The sequence below is a fragment of the Nomascus leucogenys genome, chromosome 5 (assembly GCF_006542625.1).
Source record: "Nomascus leucogenys isolate Asia chromosome 5, Asia_NLE_v1, whole genome shotgun sequence".
NCBI classification, from domain to species: Eukaryota; Metazoa; Chordata; class Mammalia; order Primates; family Hylobatidae; genus Nomascus; species Nomascus leucogenys.
Genome location: NC_044385.1, coordinates 522,271 through 545,158, shown reverse-complemented (window position 1 = coordinate 545,158; position 22,888 = coordinate 522,271). Strand labels below are relative to the sequence as shown.

At 40.2% G+C, this 22,888-nt stretch overlaps 3 protein-coding genes and 1 pseudogene across 3 annotated transcripts; 3 read left to right on the top strand and 1 right to left on the bottom strand.

The window, feature by feature from the left end:
- The first annotated feature begins 268 nt into the window (after positions 1-268).
- On the top strand, positions 269-1,827 carry LOC100587167 (olfactory receptor 2W3). The gene is given in 1 exon segment (XM_012506504.2): positions 269-1,827. A coding segment is annotated over 1 exon segment (945 nt). The 3' UTR covers positions 1,214-1,827.
- Positions 1,828-3,312: 1,485 nt separating this feature from the next.
- On the top strand, positions 3,313-4,251 carry LOC100587518 (olfactory receptor 2T8). The gene has a single exon (XM_003267355.2). The coding sequence runs from the start codon at positions 3,313-3,315 to the stop codon at positions 4,249-4,251; it is 939 nt and encodes a 312-aa protein (XP_003267403.2).
- Positions 4,252-16,766: 12,515 nt separating this feature from the next.
- On the top strand, positions 16,767-17,748 carry LOC100587849 (olfactory receptor 2AJ1). The gene has a single exon (XM_003267356.2). The coding sequence runs from the start codon at positions 16,767-16,769 to the stop codon at positions 17,709-17,711; it is 945 nt and encodes a 314-aa protein (XP_003267404.2). The 3' UTR covers positions 17,712-17,748.
- A 903-nt stretch (positions 17,749-18,651) lies between these two features.
- Positions 18,652-19,401, bottom strand: LOC100601753 (annotated as a pseudogene).
- Between the last annotated feature and the right edge of the window lie 3,487 nt (positions 19,402-22,888).

Here is a 22,888-nt window from a genome sequence, read left to right as displayed (position 1 = left end):
ACATATCACAGTGTGCTCAGCACACGTGTGTTTCAGGTTCCTTTTCTATAAGTTGGGAGCTAATAATAATAGTGCAACTCCATATAACAGCTGGGGGTTAAATGAATAAAATAAATATAAAAAGCATAGAAGAATGCTTAGCTTATGATAGGGTTAAATGAATAAAATAAGAAGCAGAGAAGAATGCTTAGCTTCTAGTAAGTTCTCCCTTAATATCAGCTGTTATTGTTATTATTAGGATTGATATTTCTGTTCAGCTGCAGTAGAGATGGATGGAACCAATGGCAGCACCCAAACCCATTTCATCCTACTGGGATTCTCTGACTAACCCCATCTGGAGAGGATCCTCTTTGTGGCCATCCTGATCGCATACCTTCTGACCCTCGTAGGCAACACCACCATCATCCTGGTGTCCTGGCTGGATCCCCACCTCCACACCCCCATGTACTTCTTCCTCACCCACCTTTCCTTCCTGGACCTCAGTTTCACCACCAGCTCCATCCCCCAGCTGCTCTACAACCTTAATGGACATGACAAGACCATCAGCTACATGGGCTGTGCCATCCAGCTCTTCCTGTTCCTGGGTCTGGGTGGTGTGGAGTGCCTGCTCCTGGCCGTCATGGCCTATGACCGGTTTGTGGCTATCTGCAAGCCCCTGCACTACATGGTGATCATGAACCCCAGGCTCTGCCGGGGCTTGGTGTCAGTGGCCTGGGGCTGTGGGGTGGCCAACTCCTTGGCCATGTCTCCTGTGACCCTGTGCTTACCCCGCTGTGGGCGCCATGAGGTGGACCACTTCCTGTGTGAGATGCCCGCCCTGATCCGGATGGCCTGCGTCAGCACTGTGGCCATCGAAGCCACCGTCTTTGTCCTGGCGGTGGGTGTTGTGCTGTCCCCCTTGGTGTTTATCCTGCTGTCTTACAGCCACATTGTGAGGGCTGTGTTACAAATTCGGTCAGCATCAGGAAGGCAGAAGGCCTTCGGCACCTGCGGCTCCCATCTCACTGTGGTCTCCCTTTTCTATGGAGACATCATCTACATGTACATGCAACCAGGAGCCAGCTCCTCCCAGGACCAGGACAAGTTCCTCACACTCTTCTACAACATTGTCACCCCCCTCCTCAATCCTCTCATCTATACCCTCAGAAACAGAGAGGTGAAGGTGGCACTGGGAAGGTTGCTTCTGGGGAAGAGAGAGCTAGGAAAGGAGTAAGGGCATCTCCACCTGACTTCACCTCCATCCAGGGCCACTGGCAGCATCTGGAACGGCTGAATTCCAGCTGGTATTAGACCGTGACTCCCAGCTTGCCTTTTTATGGACTTTTGTGAGGCTGTTTCAGTTCTGACATTATGTGTTTTTGTTGTTGTTGCTTTTAAAATTGAGACGGGGTCTCACTCTGTCACCTAGGGTGGAGTGCAGTGGTGCCACCATAGCTCCTTCGACTATTGGGCTTAAGCGATCCTCCCCCACCTCAGCCTTCTAAGTAACTGGGACTACAGGGGTGCATCACTGGCGGTGGGAATTGTGGCTTTTCTGTCTTCTATGGAGACGGGGTCTTGCTGTGTTGCCCAGGCTGGTCCCAAACTCCTGGCCTCATGTGATTCTCCTGCCATGGCTTCCTAAAGTTCTGGGATTACAGGTGTGAGTCACTGTGCCTGGCCAACATTATGTGCTTTATGTGTGAATTGTATAACACAAATCATCCCAAAGACCCATCATGATCTGTAAAGCAGCTGCAAAGAACGAAGTGAGACAAACAGTTGTAAAGATGAGTTTCCATCAACTTATACCAGAGTGCAAAGAGGAAATAACTCTTCTCAATCAGAGCTTTGCTTTGTTTGTTGTTGTTTGCTTTAAAGTCTAACACCCCCGACATGTTTCAGTCAGAATGACCCCAAATGCATCACTGTCCTCCACGTGGTCCAAGTGCCTCTTTGGTTAGAGCCATCAAATCATGGAATGCAGCACAGTTTGATATTTTCTATATTCCCAATTCCTACCCAAACCTTTTCATGAAATCGTAGAGTTTGTTGTACCCGTTATCTAAACCTTTGGAATTTTCCCCAAAATCTGGTGTAAGATTCTGCACAAACCAAGAAGTGAACCTGTAAGTAATGATACATGGGTCATTTAAATCTTAAAGCATCATTCTTTCTCAGGCATGTTTTTCATTATTAGTAGGAAGAACCTGACATTGGTTCAGTCTCTTCTGTGTACCAGATGCTCCTAATTCATCTAACCTCAGTATTTGTATGAGGTCAGCATGATTATCATTATTCCCATTTTATCTCCCTGGTCCTTGAGATCTGAAGGTTAAATCTTTTGCTTGAGGGGAACTGAACCAGGGTTTTTTCCAAGTTCTGACTCCTGATTCATGTGGTTTCTATTGCATCATGAAATTTCAAAGAGCAAAAATCTTTAAGCATTTGGCACGCAATTTCAAAGACCCTCTGGGGCTAAGGAGCATGACTGGCTACTGTTCCTTACACAGTGTGGTCCTCAGTGTGTCCCACTAATGTGCACTCCAGTTACCTGAGGTCTTGTTCCAGTGCGATTCCAATTCAGCTGGTGATAAGAGGGGTCTGAGTTTCTGCATCTCTGCAAACCTCCCAGGTGATGCTCTTACTTTGGGGATTGGGAGTACATTTTAAGGACCCAGGAAATACATCACCCCCTGCTCTCGTTCCAGGCATTTGGAGGGCAGACACGTTCTGGGAAAAGTTGGGAGAGGGTTCATAGACCAAGGGCGAATACAAGGTGAGAAGGAGTGGTGTGAAAGGCCAGCTGAGGGGCGGTCCTCATTCCTCTGCCATTGCTCCTGTGCTCGGCTCCCTCCTCCTCTATGGGCATATTTCTGCCCTCTTTTGTATCCTCCTCACCTCCACACCTCACATCTAAAGTCACCAGCCCCAGGGCATTGTGTAAGTGTAAACAAACCAGAGCCCCAGAGAGGGAGATTCCTGTGCTTCCAGAGCACCCCCTCTGACTATTCAAGGATGCTGTTTGTAAGAAGTACTGATGTGGATGTGGGGAAAAAGAGAGAAAGAAAAAGAGAGACAGAGAGAGAGAGAAAGAGACAGAGGCAAAAGGAAAGTCAAAGAGAGCGAGACAAAGTCAAAGAGAGAAAAAGTTGAATTAATTTTATGCACAAATTAGAACATTTTGCAAGTGGCAAATGAAAGATTTGACATAGGTTTCATTGCTTTCACACAAGTGTTTTTCAAGAACTATGTAACTCAAATGGAGTACTATAAAGGACAAACACTCTGTCATCTTTTTCTCCATTTGCAGTGTCACTCTTATTTGAAATCATGGAAAATGGGAGTCATACCCCTTATTTCATTCTCCTAGGACTCTTTAACCACACCAGAGCCCACCAAGTCCTCTTCATGATGCTTCTGGCCATCGTTTTGACCTCCCTGTTTGGCAATGCCCTCATGATCCTCCTGATTCACCGAGAACGCAGGCTCCACACGCCCATGTACTTCCTCCTGAGCCAACTCTCCCTCATGGACGTGATGCTGGTTTCCACCACTGTGCCCAAAATGGCGGCTGACTACTTGACCGGAAATAAGGCCGTCTCTCGCGCTGGCTGTGGTGTGCAGATCTTCTTCCTCCCCACACTGGGTGGTGGAGAGTGCTTCCTCTTAGCAGCCATGGCCTATGACCGCTACGCGGCTGTCTGCCACCCACTCCGATATCCCACTCTCATGAGCTGGCAGCTGTGCCTGAGGATGACCATGTCGTCTTGGCTCCTGGGTGCAGCTGACGGGCTCCTGCAGGCTGTTGCTACCCTGAGCTTCCCATATTGCGGTGCACACGAGATCGATCACTTCTTCTGCGACGCCCCCGTGCTGGTGCGTTTGGCTTGTGCTGACACTTCAGTCTTCGAAAACGCCATGTACATCTGCTGTGTGTTAATGCTCCTGGTCCCCTTGTCTCTCATCCTGTCCTCCTATGGTCTCATCCTCGCCGCTGTTCTCCACATGCGCTCTACAGAAGCCCGCAAGAAGGCCTTTGCCACCTGCTCTTCACATGTGGCTGTGGTGGGACTCTTTTATGGAGCTGCCCTTTTTATCTATATGAGACCCAAATCCCACAGGTCCACTAACCACGATAAGGTTGTGTCAGCCTTCTATACTATGTTCACCCCTTTACTAAACCCCCTCATCTACAGTGTGAGGAACAGTGAGGTCAAGGAAGCCCTGACAAGGTGTATGGGTCGGTGTGTGGCCTTCAGTCACGAATAAGAGTATATATATTTGCCCCAACATTCAAAATTGTGCAAAGTGTTTGTGTGGAATTTCCTAGACATAAGGAATATACACTTTTATATCTACATCTGTTCTCTCTCTCCCTGTCTCTCTCTCTCTCTCTGTGTGTTTGTGTGTTGCTTTGAATTGCAGATGAATCTTCATTCCTTGGGTTCACTTACTCAGCTATCATTATCCAATCAAATCGTGGATTGTTAAAAATCGGTGAACTCACTAATCCTTAGTAAGATGGTTTTACATCATACCTCGCAATAATTTTTTGTTCAAAGAATGAATTAACCATTCAAGCAGTTTTGAAGGTTAATTGTTGCCATTTGTTTCAAATTGAGGTGCAGCTTACACACAGTAGAATGCTCATATTAAGATGTTCCTTTTCAACTAATTTCCACAAATATCTACCCTGGTAATTCACCCATTATGAAGAGACACCATTTTCACCACCTCAGAAAGGTCCTGCAGGCCCTTTTCCAGTGATACCCCAGGCCTAAGATACATCCACTGCTCTAATTTTTATCTCCGTTCGTTAGGTTCGTTAGTTTGGACTATTCTAAAATTTCATATCAAAGGAAACCAATAGTATTGTCTTGAATCTTGCTTCCTTCTTTCAGCTTAATGTATTTCTAAAATCCCTCCACCTTTTTACCTCATTGATACATTGCTCTTTTTTACTGCTAAGTAGTATTTTGTTTTCTGAAAATTTCATCATTTGTTTATCCATTATTTTGCTGATGGACATCTGGGCTATTTTCAGTTTGAAGTTCTTATGACTGAAATGTCTGTTAATCTCCTATTTGTAATAATATATTTTTATTTTTCTTGGTAGGTGTCTGATGAACTCTTCAGTAAACTGTTTTCAAAGTGGTTGTTTACTCTTATACTGCCGCTGACAATGCACACAAGTTCCAGTTGCTCCAAGTATCGATGCTTTCTTCATTTTAGCAATTCTTCTGAGTGTAGTAGGAACTCAGTTTGCTTTTAATTTGCATTTTCCTGATGACTAATAATGTTGAGGCCTCTTGCGTTAGCTTATTATCTATTGCTTATTGATGTAAACTGTCTACTTCAGTTTTTGGAAAAAAAAATCTGTATATGCTTCCAAAGCGAAAACAACTTGGTCATTAATTAATAGGCAATCTATGGGATTCATAGGACTACTTGAAATTTTGGAAATAAAATCATATATTGGGTTACTTGTTATTATACTTCCTGACACATGTGTTATCATTCAATGCCTCAAGATTTGCTGTTTTATGAAACCAGGTATTTAGTACATCTCTTCCACCTCCTGCATTCTGCTTAAAGCTATAAATCTGTTTGTTTTAATTATGAGTTGTAACAGAACATGGAGGAATGATGCCACTAAAAACACACGGGTTTTATTAATTTTACATATACAGGGGCTTTTTCACAAGAGCATGAAATCCGAGGAAGTGGCCCGAGAAAGAATGATAAATTTAAGAAGAAATGACAGGACAAAGAGGATGGGGTAACAGGTGAGTCATTAGGAGGTATATGAAGGGGAGTAAAACTTGCAGAAGGGTTATTACTTAGGTAAGTATATTCATTCTGATCCATTGCACCCCTGGATCCCAGTGTCTGGTGTAAGGGCTATTTTCTCAGCTGGTACATGGAGGGGGTGCACCTCCCGAGGAGGAGTCTCTATGGCTTCGCGCATGTAGGAAGAGAATGATCAGCTGGCCCTTTCTGAAACAACCATTGCTCCTATGTTTTTAACTCAAGGTAATCAATATTTCAGTTTGGTATTTGGGGGATGGCATGTCTTTCACTCCTTTCCTGGTAAATGATTATATACATATAGTAATTTTCAGGCAAGAAATGTGGCATGTTAAACAGACTGCTGATTTTACAAAGGAAACAAACATAAACATACATTTATTTCTATATCAATTTATTTCATGTGAAATATATTTACTCATGTGATCTCCGAAAAAATTAAATCCAAAAATCAATTGTAATACAATAGTTTCACATACTTAGAGACTGTTTTTCTTTTTTTTACTTTGCTTTTTTTTAGTCTGAATCTTCTCCTTCACAACTTTTTCTTTTCTTGGAATGTAGAGCAGATGCTCTCAGGCAGCAGGAGCCAGTGAGATCCAGGTTGGCAGGTCCCTGCAGTACTGTGGACGTGGCGGCCCCTGGGGATTGTGGAAGAAAGCCTGGTTGAGGCACTTACCTCGGGCCTGCAGGTTGTGCTTTAGGGTATCTAGCAGAACTCAGCCAATTTATTACACTTTAAACCTGGTTTATTTCTATAAACATAGGCATAACTTGATCATAGGGTAATTTCATCAAATTGCCAACTTCCGTAGTCTTTCAGACACATTAAGTGAATTGGTTTAACCCTCGCCTAGATGGTGTAAAGAGAGTATAACTTCTTATAAAATAACTATAATAATAGTAATAAATGGAAATACTTCTCATTCATTTAGCACTTACTTTGCAACTCTATTTTGCTTAATATTTCACCTTCATTTTATTATTTTAGTTATAACCATAACCTTCCAGAATTGGCTCAGTGTTCATTCTCATTTTTTTAAAAAAATGGAGACAAGCTTATTGGGGTAAAATTCATTATCCCCCTTTATACAGACCTGAATCCAATTGTCTGACTTTAAAAAGCCTGCACTCAGGAAAGAGCTAGCTGTCACAGTGTTTCAGGGAGCACCCGCCCCCACCCCGCACATATACACATGCACACTCATTTGAAGTCGCCGTCATTTCTTCTGCTAGAGTTCAAGATGTTGTCACATGGTTTTCCTCCTCTCACACAAGCCATTGCTTCAGGTTCTCCTCGCTTTTTTCTCAGGCATCCCCTAGGGACATGGCTCCTCATGGTGCCCTATGAAAGGGTGGCCGTTTTCTCTCCCAGAAGCCACACACTACAGGACTTCCAGCTGGGAAGGTGTCTTTCATCCTTTTCCTTTCTCCTTTCAAACCACATATCCCCTTCTCCCTGCAAACTGTCAGCTAATCGGAAGGAAATCGCTGAACTGAGTATCACCCAATGCCTCTGAGTCACTCTCAAGGACATGACATTGAAACAAACATCTGAGTAGCATGAACAGCAGCTGGACTCCATGAGGGAGGAAGGGATGTTGAGCCTGGTGTGTTAAATGTGAAAGGCCCTGACTGGAATGTCCTGTGTGGAGTGGAACGTGGTAAGGTCAAGTGCGGTGGGAGATGGGGACCCCGGGAGGACTTCAGGGTCAGGTCATGTAGGAAGGCACAGGTTGAAGCCCTTAGAAGTGCTGGGGAAGAGTGTTTATGTGCAAGAAATAATCTGACTTATGAAAAAGATGCAAAAGAGCTCAATTTATGTAAATACAAATAATTCAGCTTCACTGGAAATGAGAACTAAATGTAGGCAAATTTTATGATTTTCTTTTTAATTTAAAAGAACGTGACCTGGAAGAATGTCTGCAAAGACAAAGATGTGGTTACAGAAGGAAGAATCTAGTGTCAGGACTGAAATGGATTTATATGGGGAGAAATTTGAGGCAGGGAATTAACTTAATTGTCATTATTATAATTTTTGTGTTTCTATCATATAAAAGCGGGTGCTAAATACTTTGAGTAAAACATACTGGAATTATAGTAGATTGAAGATTCCGCCAATATAAAATCTAATAGATGCATTAAGGGTAGCAAACTATTATCACAGACTACTGTACTAGTTTTTCTATTCCCAGATCAACTCATTTGCCTTCTTCAATGATTCTTTCTCATCAATATATTTCTGCTGTAAATTCTGATCACAAATTGTGTAGCATTCTAATATAATCTGCATACATACATCAATAATGTACTAAAGTGAATTTAGTATAGAACTTTAAGATATGCCTGTAGTAGGCTTGATTTTCACATATTTATTCAATAAAGCAAATTAAATCATGCCATTTTATTTAGATAAGTGAAACACCATTGAAAATTATTTGAAATAAAATAAATATAAACATTATCTTTAGCATAGAATTTTAGTTTTGATTTAAATATAAAAATTTGGAAACAATGTTACTTATTATATTATTTTTACTATTAAAAACTGAAAGGTAATATAAATGTAACAAGTAATATAATAGTTGACTAAATAGTTGTACACCCAGTTGAAATTTGCTTCATTAACAAACAATAATCCAAAGATCTTTCACTGACAGCAATGGTAAAGAGTTCCTCTGCTGCCAGTGGAGAAGTCATATTGGTTAACTTGTTATATACCCCTGATTTTACCCTCTGAAAAGATTGTTTGTCCACTGTGATCTTTTAACCTTGACATCACCTTTGGATTGAATTTTCTTTCCCTCAGCATAATCCTATTGCTTTTTTGATCTCTAGGGGAAACTGGAGATAGTACATTGATGCATACAATTTGTGGCCAAATTCCTTCTACTGCAATCTCAATGGTCTAGGGGTTACTTACAGTTCTACAACACACAAATTCAGAGAGGTACAACCAGACTTAGGTTTCCTTTGGCAGTACTGGCGTTTAAAAAAATAGCTGGCATTTATTCATTTCCATTTGAGACCACTATCCGTCAAAATCTACTGCTAAGATAGAGTTTTGAATCTCTTGATTGCTCCCAACATTAGTTAAATGTGGCTGCACTGAAAATGGTTTCAACAATAGACTTCAGTGGGAACAAACTAGCTTGATTCTTTGTGACAAGCAGGATACCCCCTGTCTTCTGCAGCGTTCTCAAGGAAAGTGCTTGGTGAGGCTTGAGCCCTGGAGTCATTTCCTTGTCAGGCGCACACACCCCATATGCAGTTGTTCTCAGTCCTTCGAGGCTTCTGAGTACTAGGCTTGGGTGATACCTATTTCATGTTTCAGGCACAGAAATATTTGATCAGCAAAGCTTATTTTCTCATCTCTGCTAACTCTGGCTTGGTTCCTCTCACACTTGCTGGACTTTGCTACGCGTTCTGTGGTCGAACAGGTAACAGAGTAAAATCACCTGCTAACTCCCACACAAAAGACATTTCCCTAGTTTCTAGAAATCATCTCAGTTTTTGTTTTCAATCACCTCCACTATAAGAAGAAAATCGTTTTCTTTTTTCTAACAGCATTAAGTGCATAATAAGAGAGAATTCAGTTCTATCATCAGTAACAGAGACCTGGTCAGTAGGGACTTCAACATTAAACAAGAATTTAAAAAATTAATTGACACACAATTCTTGTACAAATTTATGGGGTACAGAGTGATATTTGGATACATAGAAAGTTTAATGATCAAATCAGGGTAATTAGCATATTAATCACCTTAGACATTTAGGGTGTGTGTGTGTGTGTGTGTGCTGGGAACATTGAAAATCCTTTCTTCCGGCCGGGCGCGGTGGCTCACGCTTGTAATCCCAGCACTTTGGGAGGCCGAGGCGGGTGGATCACGAGGTCAGGAGATCGAGACCACGGTGAAACCCCGTCTCTACTAAAAATACAAAAAATTAGCCGGGCGTGGTGGCGGGCACCTGTAGTCCCAGCTACTCGGGAGGCTGAGGCAGGAGAATGGCGTGAACCCGGGAGGCGGAGCTTGCAGTGAGCCGAGATCGCACCACTGCACTCCAGCCTGGGTGACAGAGCGAGACTCCGTCTCAAAAAAAAAAAAAAAGAAAATCCTTTCTTCCAGCTATTTGAAAATATAGAAAAAACTATCATTAACGATAATCGTCCTAGAGTGCTATAGAACACTAGAACTTATTCCTCCATCATAGTTATAAATTCGTACTCATTGAGCAACTTCTGTCTCCTCTTTAGCCCCCCATGTTTCCCAGCCTCTAGTAAATACTATTCTAGTCTCTAACTCTATGAGATCAGATTTTTTAACCTTCTGTATATGAATGAGAACATGCAGTATACATCCTTCTGTGCCCTGGTTTATTAAACTCCACATAACGCCGTCCAGGCTTATCCATGCTGCCACACCAACTACAAGATTTTATTCTTTTTATGACTGAATAGTATTACATTTTGTATACATACCACATTTTCTTTAACTGTTCATTGGTCAGTGAACATGTAGTTGATTCCATATCTTGGATATTGTGAACAGTGCGGCACTAAACATTGAGGTACAGATGTCCCTTCAATAGGCTAATTTCTTTTCCTTTGGATATATGTCCAGTGGTTGAATTGCTGGATCACATGAGAGATCTATATTTTTAGCTTCATAGTGTTCTTTATAATAGCTATACTAATTTACATTCCCATCAACACTGTGTAAGATGTTTCTTTCTCTACATCCTCACCAGCATTTGTTATATTTTGTCTTTTTTGATAATGACCACTCTAATTGCAGTGAAATTATATGTCATTGTGGTTTTGATTTATATCTCCCTTATGATATAATACTTGGCTATTTTTATGTCTTCTTTTGAGAAATGGGTATTTAGATCATTTACCTGTTTTCTTTTTATTATACTTTAAGTTTTAGGGTACATGTGCACAACGTGCAGGTTAGTTACATATGTATCCATGTGCCATGTTGGTGTGCTGCACCCATTAACTCGTCATTTAACATTAGGTGTATCTCCAAATGCTATCCCTCCCCCCTCCCCCCACCCCACAACAGGCCCCGGTGTGTGATGTTCCCCTTCCTGCGTCCATGTGTTCTCTCTGTTCAATTCCCACCTATGAGTGAGAACATGCGGTGTTTGTTTTTTTTGTCCTTGCGATAGTTTGCTGAGAATGATAGTTTCCAGCTTCATCCATGTCCCTACAAAGGACATGAACTTATCATTTTTTATGGCTGCATAGTATTCCATGGTGTATATGTGCCACACTTTCTTAATCCAGTCTATCATTGTTGGACATTTGGGTTGGTTGCAAGTCTTTGATAAATCATGCTGCTATAAAGACACATGCACACGTATGTTTATTGCAGCATTTACCTATTTTCAATTGGATTATGGGGTTTTATTTGCTATTGAGTTCCTTGCATATACTATATATTAATCTTTTGTCAGAAGAATAATTTGCAAATATTTTCTTCAATTTTTCAGGGTGTTTTTTTCTTGTGTTGAATGTTTTCTTTTCTGTTCAGAAGGTTTTTAGTTTAATATAGCCCCATTTGTGTGTTTTTATTTTGTTGCCTGTGCCCTTGAAGTCTTATAGATAAAATCTTTTCTGAGACCAATGTTGAAGCATTTCCCTTAAAACAAGCATCATTTTGAATTTGTTCATAAGAAGCAAGTGTTTATTTTGGCCAGTCAGGGCAGCTTTTGTGATTGGTGATCAACAGGAAATTGCCTAGTAGCAGACAGTCTTCGGCTCCTTAATCCCTTGAGTTTTGTCCCCATGAAACGGTTGCAGGAACATTTCAGGAACATATATCATCATATCCATATGCTAAAGAAACAGGATGAAGGAAGCAAGAAGGGTCCGTATCTCCAGTCCCCACCACTCATGTGTTGTAGTTGTCCAGCATTTAATCAGTTGGTCACACTCTACTGGCTTCGAGAAGGGACGAGTAGTGTGTGATTATATGTGGATGGTGCTGAGCCCATACAGGTTCTGTTCAATTGAAAGAGAAGGATAGAATGGATGCTTTAGAGCTACCATGACCACACATGGAACCCAGTAGATGAGAAGGAATAACCCCTGAGAGGCATTTATGTAGGCAGAACATGTAGGAGACGGTGACATGTGTATGGAAGGGGGCAGAGATAAAGAGAGTTCGAGAATGATTGTGTGATTTCTGGCTTGGGCAGTTACGCATGGTAGTTTTTACTTGAGTACTTTAGTGCATGATGTGAGACAGTAATTATAGGATTCCCTCAAACTGGGTCGCAGTAACAAGGAGAAGACATGTGGTCACTCACTCTGTAATGATTGTATGGAATTGAAAAGTTAGAAGGGCAAAAAAAAAATGGTGAATTAAAACATCAAATGGCTGGTATAAAATGAGATTGTAAGCAGCTCAGGTTATTTGATTTCAAAGTCTCGATTTGCTCTTTCACACACAATTTCATGTGTGCGTATGGGTGAGGAAGCCAACCTAAACATTCTCATTCAATGTGGTGAGTTTCTTTCTCCCCAGCTTAATGAACCAATTTTCTGGACAGTGAGTACAAAATATACTTCTGATCCACTGCATTAAATTGTACTTTGCTTTCCAGAGTTATATTCTATCATATCCTGAATCTTTCTTCTTTCACGCCTTTCCTTCCTGCCCCTCTTTTCCTCTCCCTAGCCACCTTATTTTCTCCTTCTCCCTGGTATATAACCCCTTACATGTGTATTTAAGAAACAAAAAATAGTAAGAATATAGGAACTATAGAAATACTAATATAGTAATTATAGTAGTAGCAATAATAGTCATCCTGAATATTGACTGTGTGCCAGGCTCTATTCCCCCTCTTCACTTGGTCTGTGTGTGTGTGCATGTGTGTGTGTGTTTGTAGTGGGGGGTATTTAATGAGTCTTATCTAATATTCAAAACAACTTTATCAGGCAGGTACTGTCATGGTCTTCATTTAATAGAAATTAATTTCAGACATAATTTAATGGATATTTCAGATATAATTTCATATCTGGTGTTTCATGTAAGACAAAAAATGAAATATTTTTGGGATATTGCATTTGCATTAAATTTTCCTGTTTATCTCTTTTCAAAGCAGTAGGGTATTGATGATATTGTTATTTTCTTAATAAAATATTTGAGTCAATAGCATACGAATTCCTGGGCTAGGTAACATCCATTATATTTCTATTATACCCATGTCTGCTCTAGATAAAGTAATAGTTAAATTTCATCCAGATTGAGGTTAACTTAGTATTTGAGTTTTGCCTCTCCCATGAAATTCCACTGTACTTCAGTGAAATGCCAGTGATCATTTTTTAAAAATAGTCAGTCACTAACTCATTAAGTCGGATATTTTAAGCTTATGATAAAGCTTATCATAATTGATTTAGTGATTTTCTTTTGTCTTGTGCTTGTCTTGCAGTCAAACATATAATGTAAAGAAATAATGTAGGAGCAAATAAATAACTACTTAACGTTTGAATGTAAAGTCATGTCAATATTAGTGAGCAATCGACGTCTGTATAAATCAAAATTTAAAGAAACATGCTGTATGCTTTATCAGTATAATGAGAGATCTGGTAGATAAATTAAAAAGTATTTTCTAGTTGAACTAAGTCTAAATTAATGAATATGTAGTGTGTTTTAACAATCTTCCTAAATATAAAATGCTCAGAAGGATTTGAGTGCACTAGTCAATGAGTGAAGAGTACAAAAGGAGACTGGGGTATGGTGGTGTCTGTACTTGGAAAGTAATTTCCAAGCAGGAGTAAATTCAACGGAACGTTTGCACAGTAAACAGATAGGAACAGTTTGATTCACTAATGGGAATAAACATATGAACTCTGAAGTAGTTCCATTGACAAAATCAAACAATTTGGCTACATGTACAAATATTTGGAATAGTTGGCTAAATAATTTAAGGAGCCTAAATGATTGTTCTTAAATGAAGACATTTTTAGATATGGTAAAGTCTCACACACACATACCCACACCCAAACACACACACACAGACATTTAATCACGTACAGTTATCATCTGAAGGAAGTATGATGTGTCTGGAAAAAAATGTGGGCTATTCTTTTGTTTGTATTAAACTTAGAGTGAAATTATGTACACGATTTATGCTGGTGTCACTCTATATTTCTTTCTCTATAATCATGACCTGTGTTTCTTCAAATCAAAGTGGCTCTTTTATGCTCAGTTTATGTGAAGTATAATGTCCACTGGTTAAATTTCAGACTGACCTGCCTGACTGCTTCTTCCAAATGATAAAACTTTAAGTATATATAAAGATGTGAACAGACTTTTGGGAAACATAGGAATTTCCTAAAAATTACAGATCCACAAAGCTGAAAAACTTAAGGCAAAACTCTGAGGAGAGCACGTTCTCTGATTAATCTCCAAGCTTATAGAAAAGACATGGATGTAGAGTGTATATTTTTCTCCAACATTTAATATTATTAACACGGTATACTTGGAGCTAGATGGACGATAAATGAGCTTTACCTCGTCAAAGAGTTTCATGTGTGGGGAAGAAGCTGTAGGACAGGTGACACGTGTTTTCTCCACTTTCGAACACGGGATTGAGAGCATTTCTCTTTGCATACAATAGCAGATGTCACCCAAAATTGAAATACTCCTGGGTAACGTAGAGGATACACTTTCTTTAATCATTCCATCATCATGGGAGTATATTTCAGATCCCTTACTGACTGGTTAGGCCAAGAGATAGGAAAAAAGTTGCAGAAATGTGAGGTGCCTCACAGTAGTGGACATACAGTGTTGGAAGTAAGATGATGAGGGAGATAAGAAATAAATTGTGGATTGCTTCCAATTTCTGAAGAAAAAGTACAGGTACTATTGCGTAGATGATATGAACTCTAAAAAATGTAAAAGCCAGTATGAAATACAGAGAAGGAGCATTTATGCATAGCTGAAAATATTTTTATATCAAAGACCACTAAAACGATTAAATCACTCTAGTAAAAAGCAATTAATGAGACCTAAAATGGGTCAGAAGTCAGCTAAGGACATATGATTCAGTAGGACATGGAATTATGATAATAAAGTAAATCATTAATTAAACAAGTAAAACCAGGAGAATGATATAACTCCAGGGAGTGGGGAAAAGTTAACAGCTTTGGATACAGGTATGTTGATTTTGAGTTGTCAGCAGTATTTATTGATTTTGTAAATTTATTTATGATCAGCTCATGCAAGGCACCACTGCCCTTAAGTCTGAAACTATGTGTATCATCAAATTTTACAAAGCCATGGGTCAAAACAGTCAAAACAGAAAGGAATGGCTGGGCGTGGTGGCTCACACCTGTAATCCCAGCACTTTGGGAGGCCAAGGTGGGCGGATCGTTTGAAGTCAAGAGTTCGAGACCGGCCTGACCAACATGGTGAAACCCCGTCTCTAGTAAAATACAAAACTTAGCCAGGTGTGGTAGTGGTGCCTGTAGTCCCAGCTACTTGGAGCTGAGCCTCAAGAATTGCTTGACCCCAGGAGGCTGAGGCTGCAGTGAGCTGAGATCACACCACTACACTCCAGCATGGGCAACAGAGCAAGATTCTATCTCAAAAACAAACAAACAAAACAAAGCAAAATTAACAACAACATAAAAAACCGGCAGGACTAATTACACATACATTTATAAACTTCATTGAGATGCTTATCTTTTCTAACTCTTCTAGGTCATAGCACACAACTGTTGTTATTCAAGGGAATTAAAATAGGATTAAGTGATCTGTTAAAATAGGATTAAGTGATCTGTTAATTTATTTATGAAGAATCTCAATATTCACAAAAATTAAAATAAAAAATCATTTATATATTGTCGGTGACATACTTCTGCCCTAATGTATTTATACATTAGTGACATACTTCTGGACTAATGTATTTATAAATTTTATAATTTATGTATTAACATGTGAATGTGTATATGTATGTATTTATGCATATTGAGGGAAATGTTATACATACGGAAGATGCACAAATAACTCTAATGTAAACATTTAAGTAACCGCTATCAAAATATAAATAAATAATATGAACACCTACTATCCCACATATAGAATTAATACATTATACTTCAGTTTCAACAAGTTAACCAAACAGGTAAATATGAAATACAACCTTAAAGGCACATTGTTGATGTTGACTAGATAATACTTCTATTTTTTACATTTAAAATATAGTGTTTCAAATTACAAACATTGAGTTTTCTGACAATATTTCATTACTTATTATTTTAGAAAGTCTTAGAATTATACATTTTATTTTCTATAAGTTTAATCTAAATAATAAATGCAATATAAAGAAAATTAAGTTTCACGGTTCATTCATTTCATTCGAATATTCAACATTCTTGAGCAACTGCTATGCACTAGGCTCTGTTCCAGGCAGTTGGTTACACCAGTGAACAGAACAAGGATTTCTCACTGTGAAGTAAAAATTCTGGCATAGAATAAAAATAAACAGTGAATATAACCAATGTGTTTATTATTTAATATACTGGAAGGTGAAAATTGATATGCAAACATGTGAAAATGGAGCAGAGCAAGGAGGACCAGGAAATTAGGGTTCAAGTGGGAGCCCTACAATTTTTTAAAGGGTGTGCAATGGTAGGCCTCCTTGAGAAGGTGACATTTGAGATAAGAGTAGACTTGAGTAAATTATATGGAATTAATTAAGATTATGAGACTCAAGATGGAGCCAAGGGCCCACTCAATATACTGAATATCATCAATTATTTGAACAAAAAAATGCCCAGCTTGTAAAACATGCCCACTCCAAAAAGTGGCTGAGTCTCTTGATGTTGGTTACAAAACATGCATCACTAACTCTCATTTTATTATGCAGGTATATTATTGTTAGATTAAGATTTGAACTAATATTTTTTCTTTATTATTAATTCATTATTTCTTTTTAGGTTAAAAAACAGAGAATTCATGATGGGCCATCAGAATCACACTTTCCGCAGCGATTTCATACTTTTGGGACTGTTCTCTTCTTCCCCAACAAGTCTGGTTTTCTTCTCATTTATATTTGTCAGTTTCATTGTGAGTGCAACAGGAAATACGCTCATGATCCTCCTCATTCGCAGTGACTCCCGACTCCACACTCCGATGTATTTTCTGCTCAGCCATCTCTCCTTTATGGATATCTTGCATGTTTCCAACATCGTTCCCAAAATGGTCACTAACTGCCTGTCGGGCAGCAGAACTATTTCATTTGCAGGTTGTGGGTTCCAGGTGTTTCTGTCCCTCACCCTCCTGGGTGGTGAGTGCCTTCTCCTGGCTGCAATGTCCTATGATCGCTATGTGGCTATCTGTCACCCGCTGCATTATCCGATTCTTATGAAGGAGTATGCCAGCGCTCTCATGGCTGGAGGCTCCTGGCTCATTGGGGTTTTCAACTCCACAGTCCACACAGCTTATGCACTGCAGTTTCCCTTCTGTGGCTCTAGGGCAATCGATCACTTTTTCTGTGAAGTCCCTGCCATGTTGAAGTTGTCCTGTGCAGACACAACACGCTATGAACGAGGGGTTTATGTAAGTGCTGTGATTTTCCTGGTGATCCCTTCCTCCTTGATCGCTGCTTCTTATGGCCAAATTATTCTTACTGTCCTCCAGATGAAATCATCAGAGGCAAGGAAAAAGTCATTTTCCACGTGTTCCTTCCACATGATTGTGGTCATGATGTACTATGGGCCATTTATTTTTACGTATATGAGACCTAAATCATACCACACTCCAGGCCAGGATAAGTTCCTGGCAATATTCTATACGATCCTCACACCCACACTCAACCCCTTAATCTACAGCTTTAGGAATAAAGATGTTCTGGCGGCGATGAAAAATACGCTCAAAAGTAACTTTCTGCATAAAAAATGAATATGAAAATTCCTGGACGTGTGTTCTTTCTATTGCTACGTTATATACCTGAAGGATACTCATGATAGGTTTTCTAGAAAGAAATCAATGCTTCTATCTTGCCACATGTAAGAAGTGAATATTTCAGAAACATTGTTAATAATAAACAATAATATGTGTTTGTGTTGTAAACACATACCTCTAAAAATGTATTGTTCCTTCTGTGGTACAAATTATAATTGTGCAACCGTTACAAGAAGTATAAGTTACCCAAGGGGTCCTATTCCCTAACACCAAAAATGTAAGACTTATAAGAATATCCTTAAAAATACAATAATGCATCCATTATATAAGAAAAGACAAATGCATATAATGTTTATTTTTATGAAAATTTAAAAAATTATATTGCTAACAATCATTTATCAAAAATTCAAATTCCATATGAAATCTCCATTATTCTTTGCCTGCTTTGTCAACACCTTTGTTTAGTAAAATTTTATAGATATACACATATATGCACACACACATATATGTACACACATATATACAGATATAAGTTGTGTTAAAATTGAATCATTCATCCTATGTTAGAAGGAACTATACAATATGAGATAAGTGTCATAAAAATTGTCTTATTTCATTTATACATATAGGATTATATTTTACAAACTCTTCTAGCAATTTATCCTAAAAGTTATTTCAAAGAAGATAATAAATATTTCTCTTGAGAATTTATTTAATTATTTTAAGACACACTTTATAAGTTTAGAACGTATGAACAGCTTGAGTCAAATCTGCCTTCTGGCAGCTGGGCACCAAGTCTGCTCCCCCGCAGGCTCCTGCCTTCCTTCACATTGCACTGCTCATTGGGTGGTTCTGATCCTGGGACCTGGTGGTAGGGGCTGGAGAATGGGGATTGGGCAGCCTAGTTCAGCTCTCCTCATGCGGTGTCCTGCGCCTGTCATCTGCTTGGGTTGTGGCTTGTGTGGAAGGACCACGACTGAGGGGCCAGGCCAGCAAAGAAGGGATGCAGAAGAGTGTCAGCCACAGTGATGTGCTGGGCAGCGTCCAATTTTACCACCCTCCCCATCAGGTCAAACAGCTGCACGTGCTCGAGTCTTGGAGCATGTCACTCTTCAGACGTTTGCAGTTCTTCACATATGGGCTGTCAGAGCTGTTCTCATCCCAACCTAGGCCCTCTTTGTAGAAATATTTCTGCTTCTTGGTACAGGAGATCGCGCGTAATGGGATGGGCCCTAGGGTCTTCTCCATCGTCACCAGGTGCTCTTGGTTTTCATAGGTCTGGAAGAGTGTGAAACCTGGTAGTACTTAAAGAGAAAGTAGCCCATACCCCGGACATGGCAGGGGCGTGTCCAGCCCAGCTCAAGGATCGGTTCAGGCAGGCGACAGTGACGGTGGTCACCATGCCCATGTGATGCTCACGGTCAGAGGTGGCATTGCGGAAGTCAGCCACTCGGACGCTGGTGCTCCTCACTGACTTCTCGTCGCTCCTGTGCTCGCTGTAGACGGTGTTTAACTCAGAATCCACACGCAGGATGTTCTCGGTTTTCAGGTGTGTGGGTCAGCCGGTTCCCATGTGGAAATCTAAGGCTGTGGCAGAGCTGGTGGGCCACGTGCCAGACATGTGGGAGGGGAACGGCTGGAAGTTATTCTCCTTCGGGAACTCAAGGAGCTCAAAGGTGATGCGCATGGACCCTGGAGCGTGAACCAGTCACACCCCAAGACGCACAGGAGCTGGTTCTCTTAATCCTTCTCGTTTATTTTTTTTTTCGAGAGCATTGATTTTTGACGGTGCCGCCTCCCGGTGCTTGCCCACATTGCAGAGGACCCTCAGGCAACCCGAGACGTCCTTCTGGCAGGGTCCAAGCACTCACCCCCTTGCCACAGGCGCCTTGGCCCAGGTTCCCACTGTCTTTATTGCTCTTGGGGCCAATCACCGACCCGGCCACCAGGTGGCGCCTGTTTATCACCTTCCGCACCTGCGCCCCTCAATCGCGGGGCTCCTGGAGGACGCGCCGCTGCAGGACGTGCTGCTTCAGGACCCGCTGCGGCCACCAGGTGGAGCCTCTTTATCATCTTCCGCACCTGCGCCCCGGGCTCACTCGCTGGGGCTGCGGGAGGACGCGCTGCTGCTAGACCCGCTGCGGCGTCTTTGGCAGTGGTGGGCGTGCCTGCGGGTCCAGGAGGGCCCCTCTCCCATGACCGACGACCACGATGAGAGCGGGAAGGCCCTCTCGGAAGGAAGGGCTCTGCTCTACACACGGCTGTCTCCTGAGGAAGGGCCGCTGGACACGCCTTCCGGACCGAGGTATCAGGCGAGGGGCCCCCTTGGGGACGGGGGTGGTTACCGCAGTCTCCCTTCTTGCTCCCGACTGTCAGGCCTCCTCCTCTCCTCCCATTAGCAGCTCAGGGATGGGGCTGGCTCAGGGGCCTCCTCCTCTCCTCCCATTAGCAGCTCAGGGATGGGGCTGGCTCAGGGGCCTCCTCCTCTCCTCCCATTAGCAGCTCAGGGATGGGGCTGGCTCAGGGGCCTCCTCCTCTCCTCCCATTAGCAGCTCAGGGATGGGGCTGGCTCAGGGGCCTCCTCTCCGAGGCTCAGCTGCCTCCTCTCCCAGGCTCAGCTGCCGCTGGGACTGACTCCCCTGAGCGCCTCTCCCCTAAATAATGTTATTCATAGCAAAAACTAGAAAAACACATTTTAATGAAATAAATGTTCAGGCTAATTTTATTATAGCATGTTAACTAAATGTTTTATACTATAGAAATAAATATTTAACAAAATATGAAGATATATATGAAACTTTAATGAAAAATGATTAGCCTTTCACAATTGGAAAATTTAAAACAGTAGTAATAAATGTTAACCATATTTTGGTGAATTGGACATCATAACATATTGTAGGCATACATGAAATATGGCACAAACATTTTAAAAAGAACATTGTGGCAATGTATATTAAGGACCTTAAATAAATGAAATTATCTTCTAATAATACAACTATTTAATGTTGATAATTTAGACATAAAATAAGCAATTATTATATATTAATAACATTTTTTCCTGGCAGTTGAGTTTTTTTACTTGATTCCAGTCCTGTAACAGTCTCCTATCCTTGCTGTGTTAAGGAGTTTTATTTCAGTAGAGAATGAGTAAAATTACTAATATAATGATATATAAAAATGTATTGCTAAGAGAAGTTCAAAATTGACTGGAAGTGCTAATGTTAATATTAGATGCATCATGTGCTGTATATGTTTTAAAGTCTGCTTTTACAACTCATAATAATACCTAATGTGGACCCAAGAGCAGCATGAAATCAGAGACAGTAAAAATCCGAATACCAAGATACTGTAAGCAAGAGAAAGTCATTCTGCTGAACAGATCTGAGGATGATATAGAAGTTTAGAAGTCAGAATTCATCGATTTATGAATTTCCAGATTAAAATACAAAAATATTCTGTGATAGGGCTAAAAAACCATTTTTTTCCTATTGGGGATATCGAAACATAGAAACGCCTACATTGAGGGTAGTAGAAGACTTCATATAAATAAACATGCCCCCACCCCCCCCCCACACACATATATTTCTTAATAAACAGTGTAAAGAGCATGGTTCCATCAGAATGGGATTGTAAAGCATACTTGGATGAAATTGGAAGTGGAAAGTAAGATATTTTAAGCATCAACCACAACCCTAAAGTACTGCACGTAGAAATAATTAGTGCACTGAAAGGTAAAGCGTATCACAATCTAAAGACATGCATTTGTAGTGGTGCGTGTTCAGATACCTGGGTATCGTGGTGGAGATACACATAGTCTTTTGAACATTCCGTTGTAGGTCGCTGGTAGCTGGATATGTCCTTTAAACTTCTGTGCAATTCATTTGAGAAGAAATGCAGCTTCTTCTATTGAGGAGTTCTTATGCTGTAAGTAAAGGATGCAAGACATTAATTAGACAAAATAAGGTAAAACTTTTTATTCGCTTAGAGAGTTTAAGAGGCTATTAGCCACTAGTCTCTATAGTGCCTAAGTAAATCGATTCTGCTTAATAAACTGCTACCTGGCTTAGTAAGTAAACAAATTGAAACTTATTTTAGGAAAAAAATATTCTTATATCTACATCAGATTCTCTTATGTAGACACATTACAGGGTGAATGAGGAGTTAATGTAAGCAGCATCATATTTTTGCTCATTCCTTTCTCTATGGTTTCTGCTTCTTCTGTCCAAATTCTGTGAGCTGTCCTCCAGATGAAATTATCAGAGGCATGGAAAAGGTCATTTTCCACTTGGTCCATCCTCATGATTGCAGTTGTAACATACTGGGACTCATTCATTTTCACATATGTATGTGAGACTTAAATCATACCACATTTCAGGCCAGGTTAAGTTTCTAGAAATATTCTATGCCTTCCTTGCGCTTACACTCAATCCTATCATCTACAGTGTTGGCACTGAAGACGTTCTGGTGGCAGTGAAAAATATGCTCTAGAGTCACGTTCTACGTAAAAAAAAAAATAGGAAAATTCCTTTCACTTGTATATTACCTCTATTTCCACATTCAGTGTCTATAGAGTGTTGTTAGTTTCTTTGGAAAGAAAACCGAACCTTCTGTCTTTCCAAGTATAGAAAGATGTGGATATTTTCAAAACCCCAATAATAATAAAGTTATTACATATGTTTGTTTTTTCAATGCATGTCTAAAAATGTATTGTTCCTTTTGTGGGTACCAATTTCAATCACCCAACATACTCTAGAAAGGCAAAGATAACCTAAGGCTTCCACCTCCCTCCCACTAAATTGTAAGAATATATAAGAATTACATTTGAAATACAATCAACCCATTATATTAAAAACATGTACTAATATAATATCTGTGTTTTTATGAAACTTCCTAAAATTATATTTTAAGTCTCACAATCAATTTCTTTTCGAAAAGCCACAACTCCACTTGAAATTATCATTATTCATTGAATGGCTTGTTTTGACACTTTGGTTTTCTCAAGTGAAAAATACATGCACATACACATATATACATACACATACTTACATACATTGATCAAGTTTCTCATTCTTTGTTAGAAGCATGAATACAATATTTAAGAATATCCTGAAAATTATGTCTTATTTCATGTATACCTACAGGCTTATATTTTACAAACCCTTCTAGCAATTTAT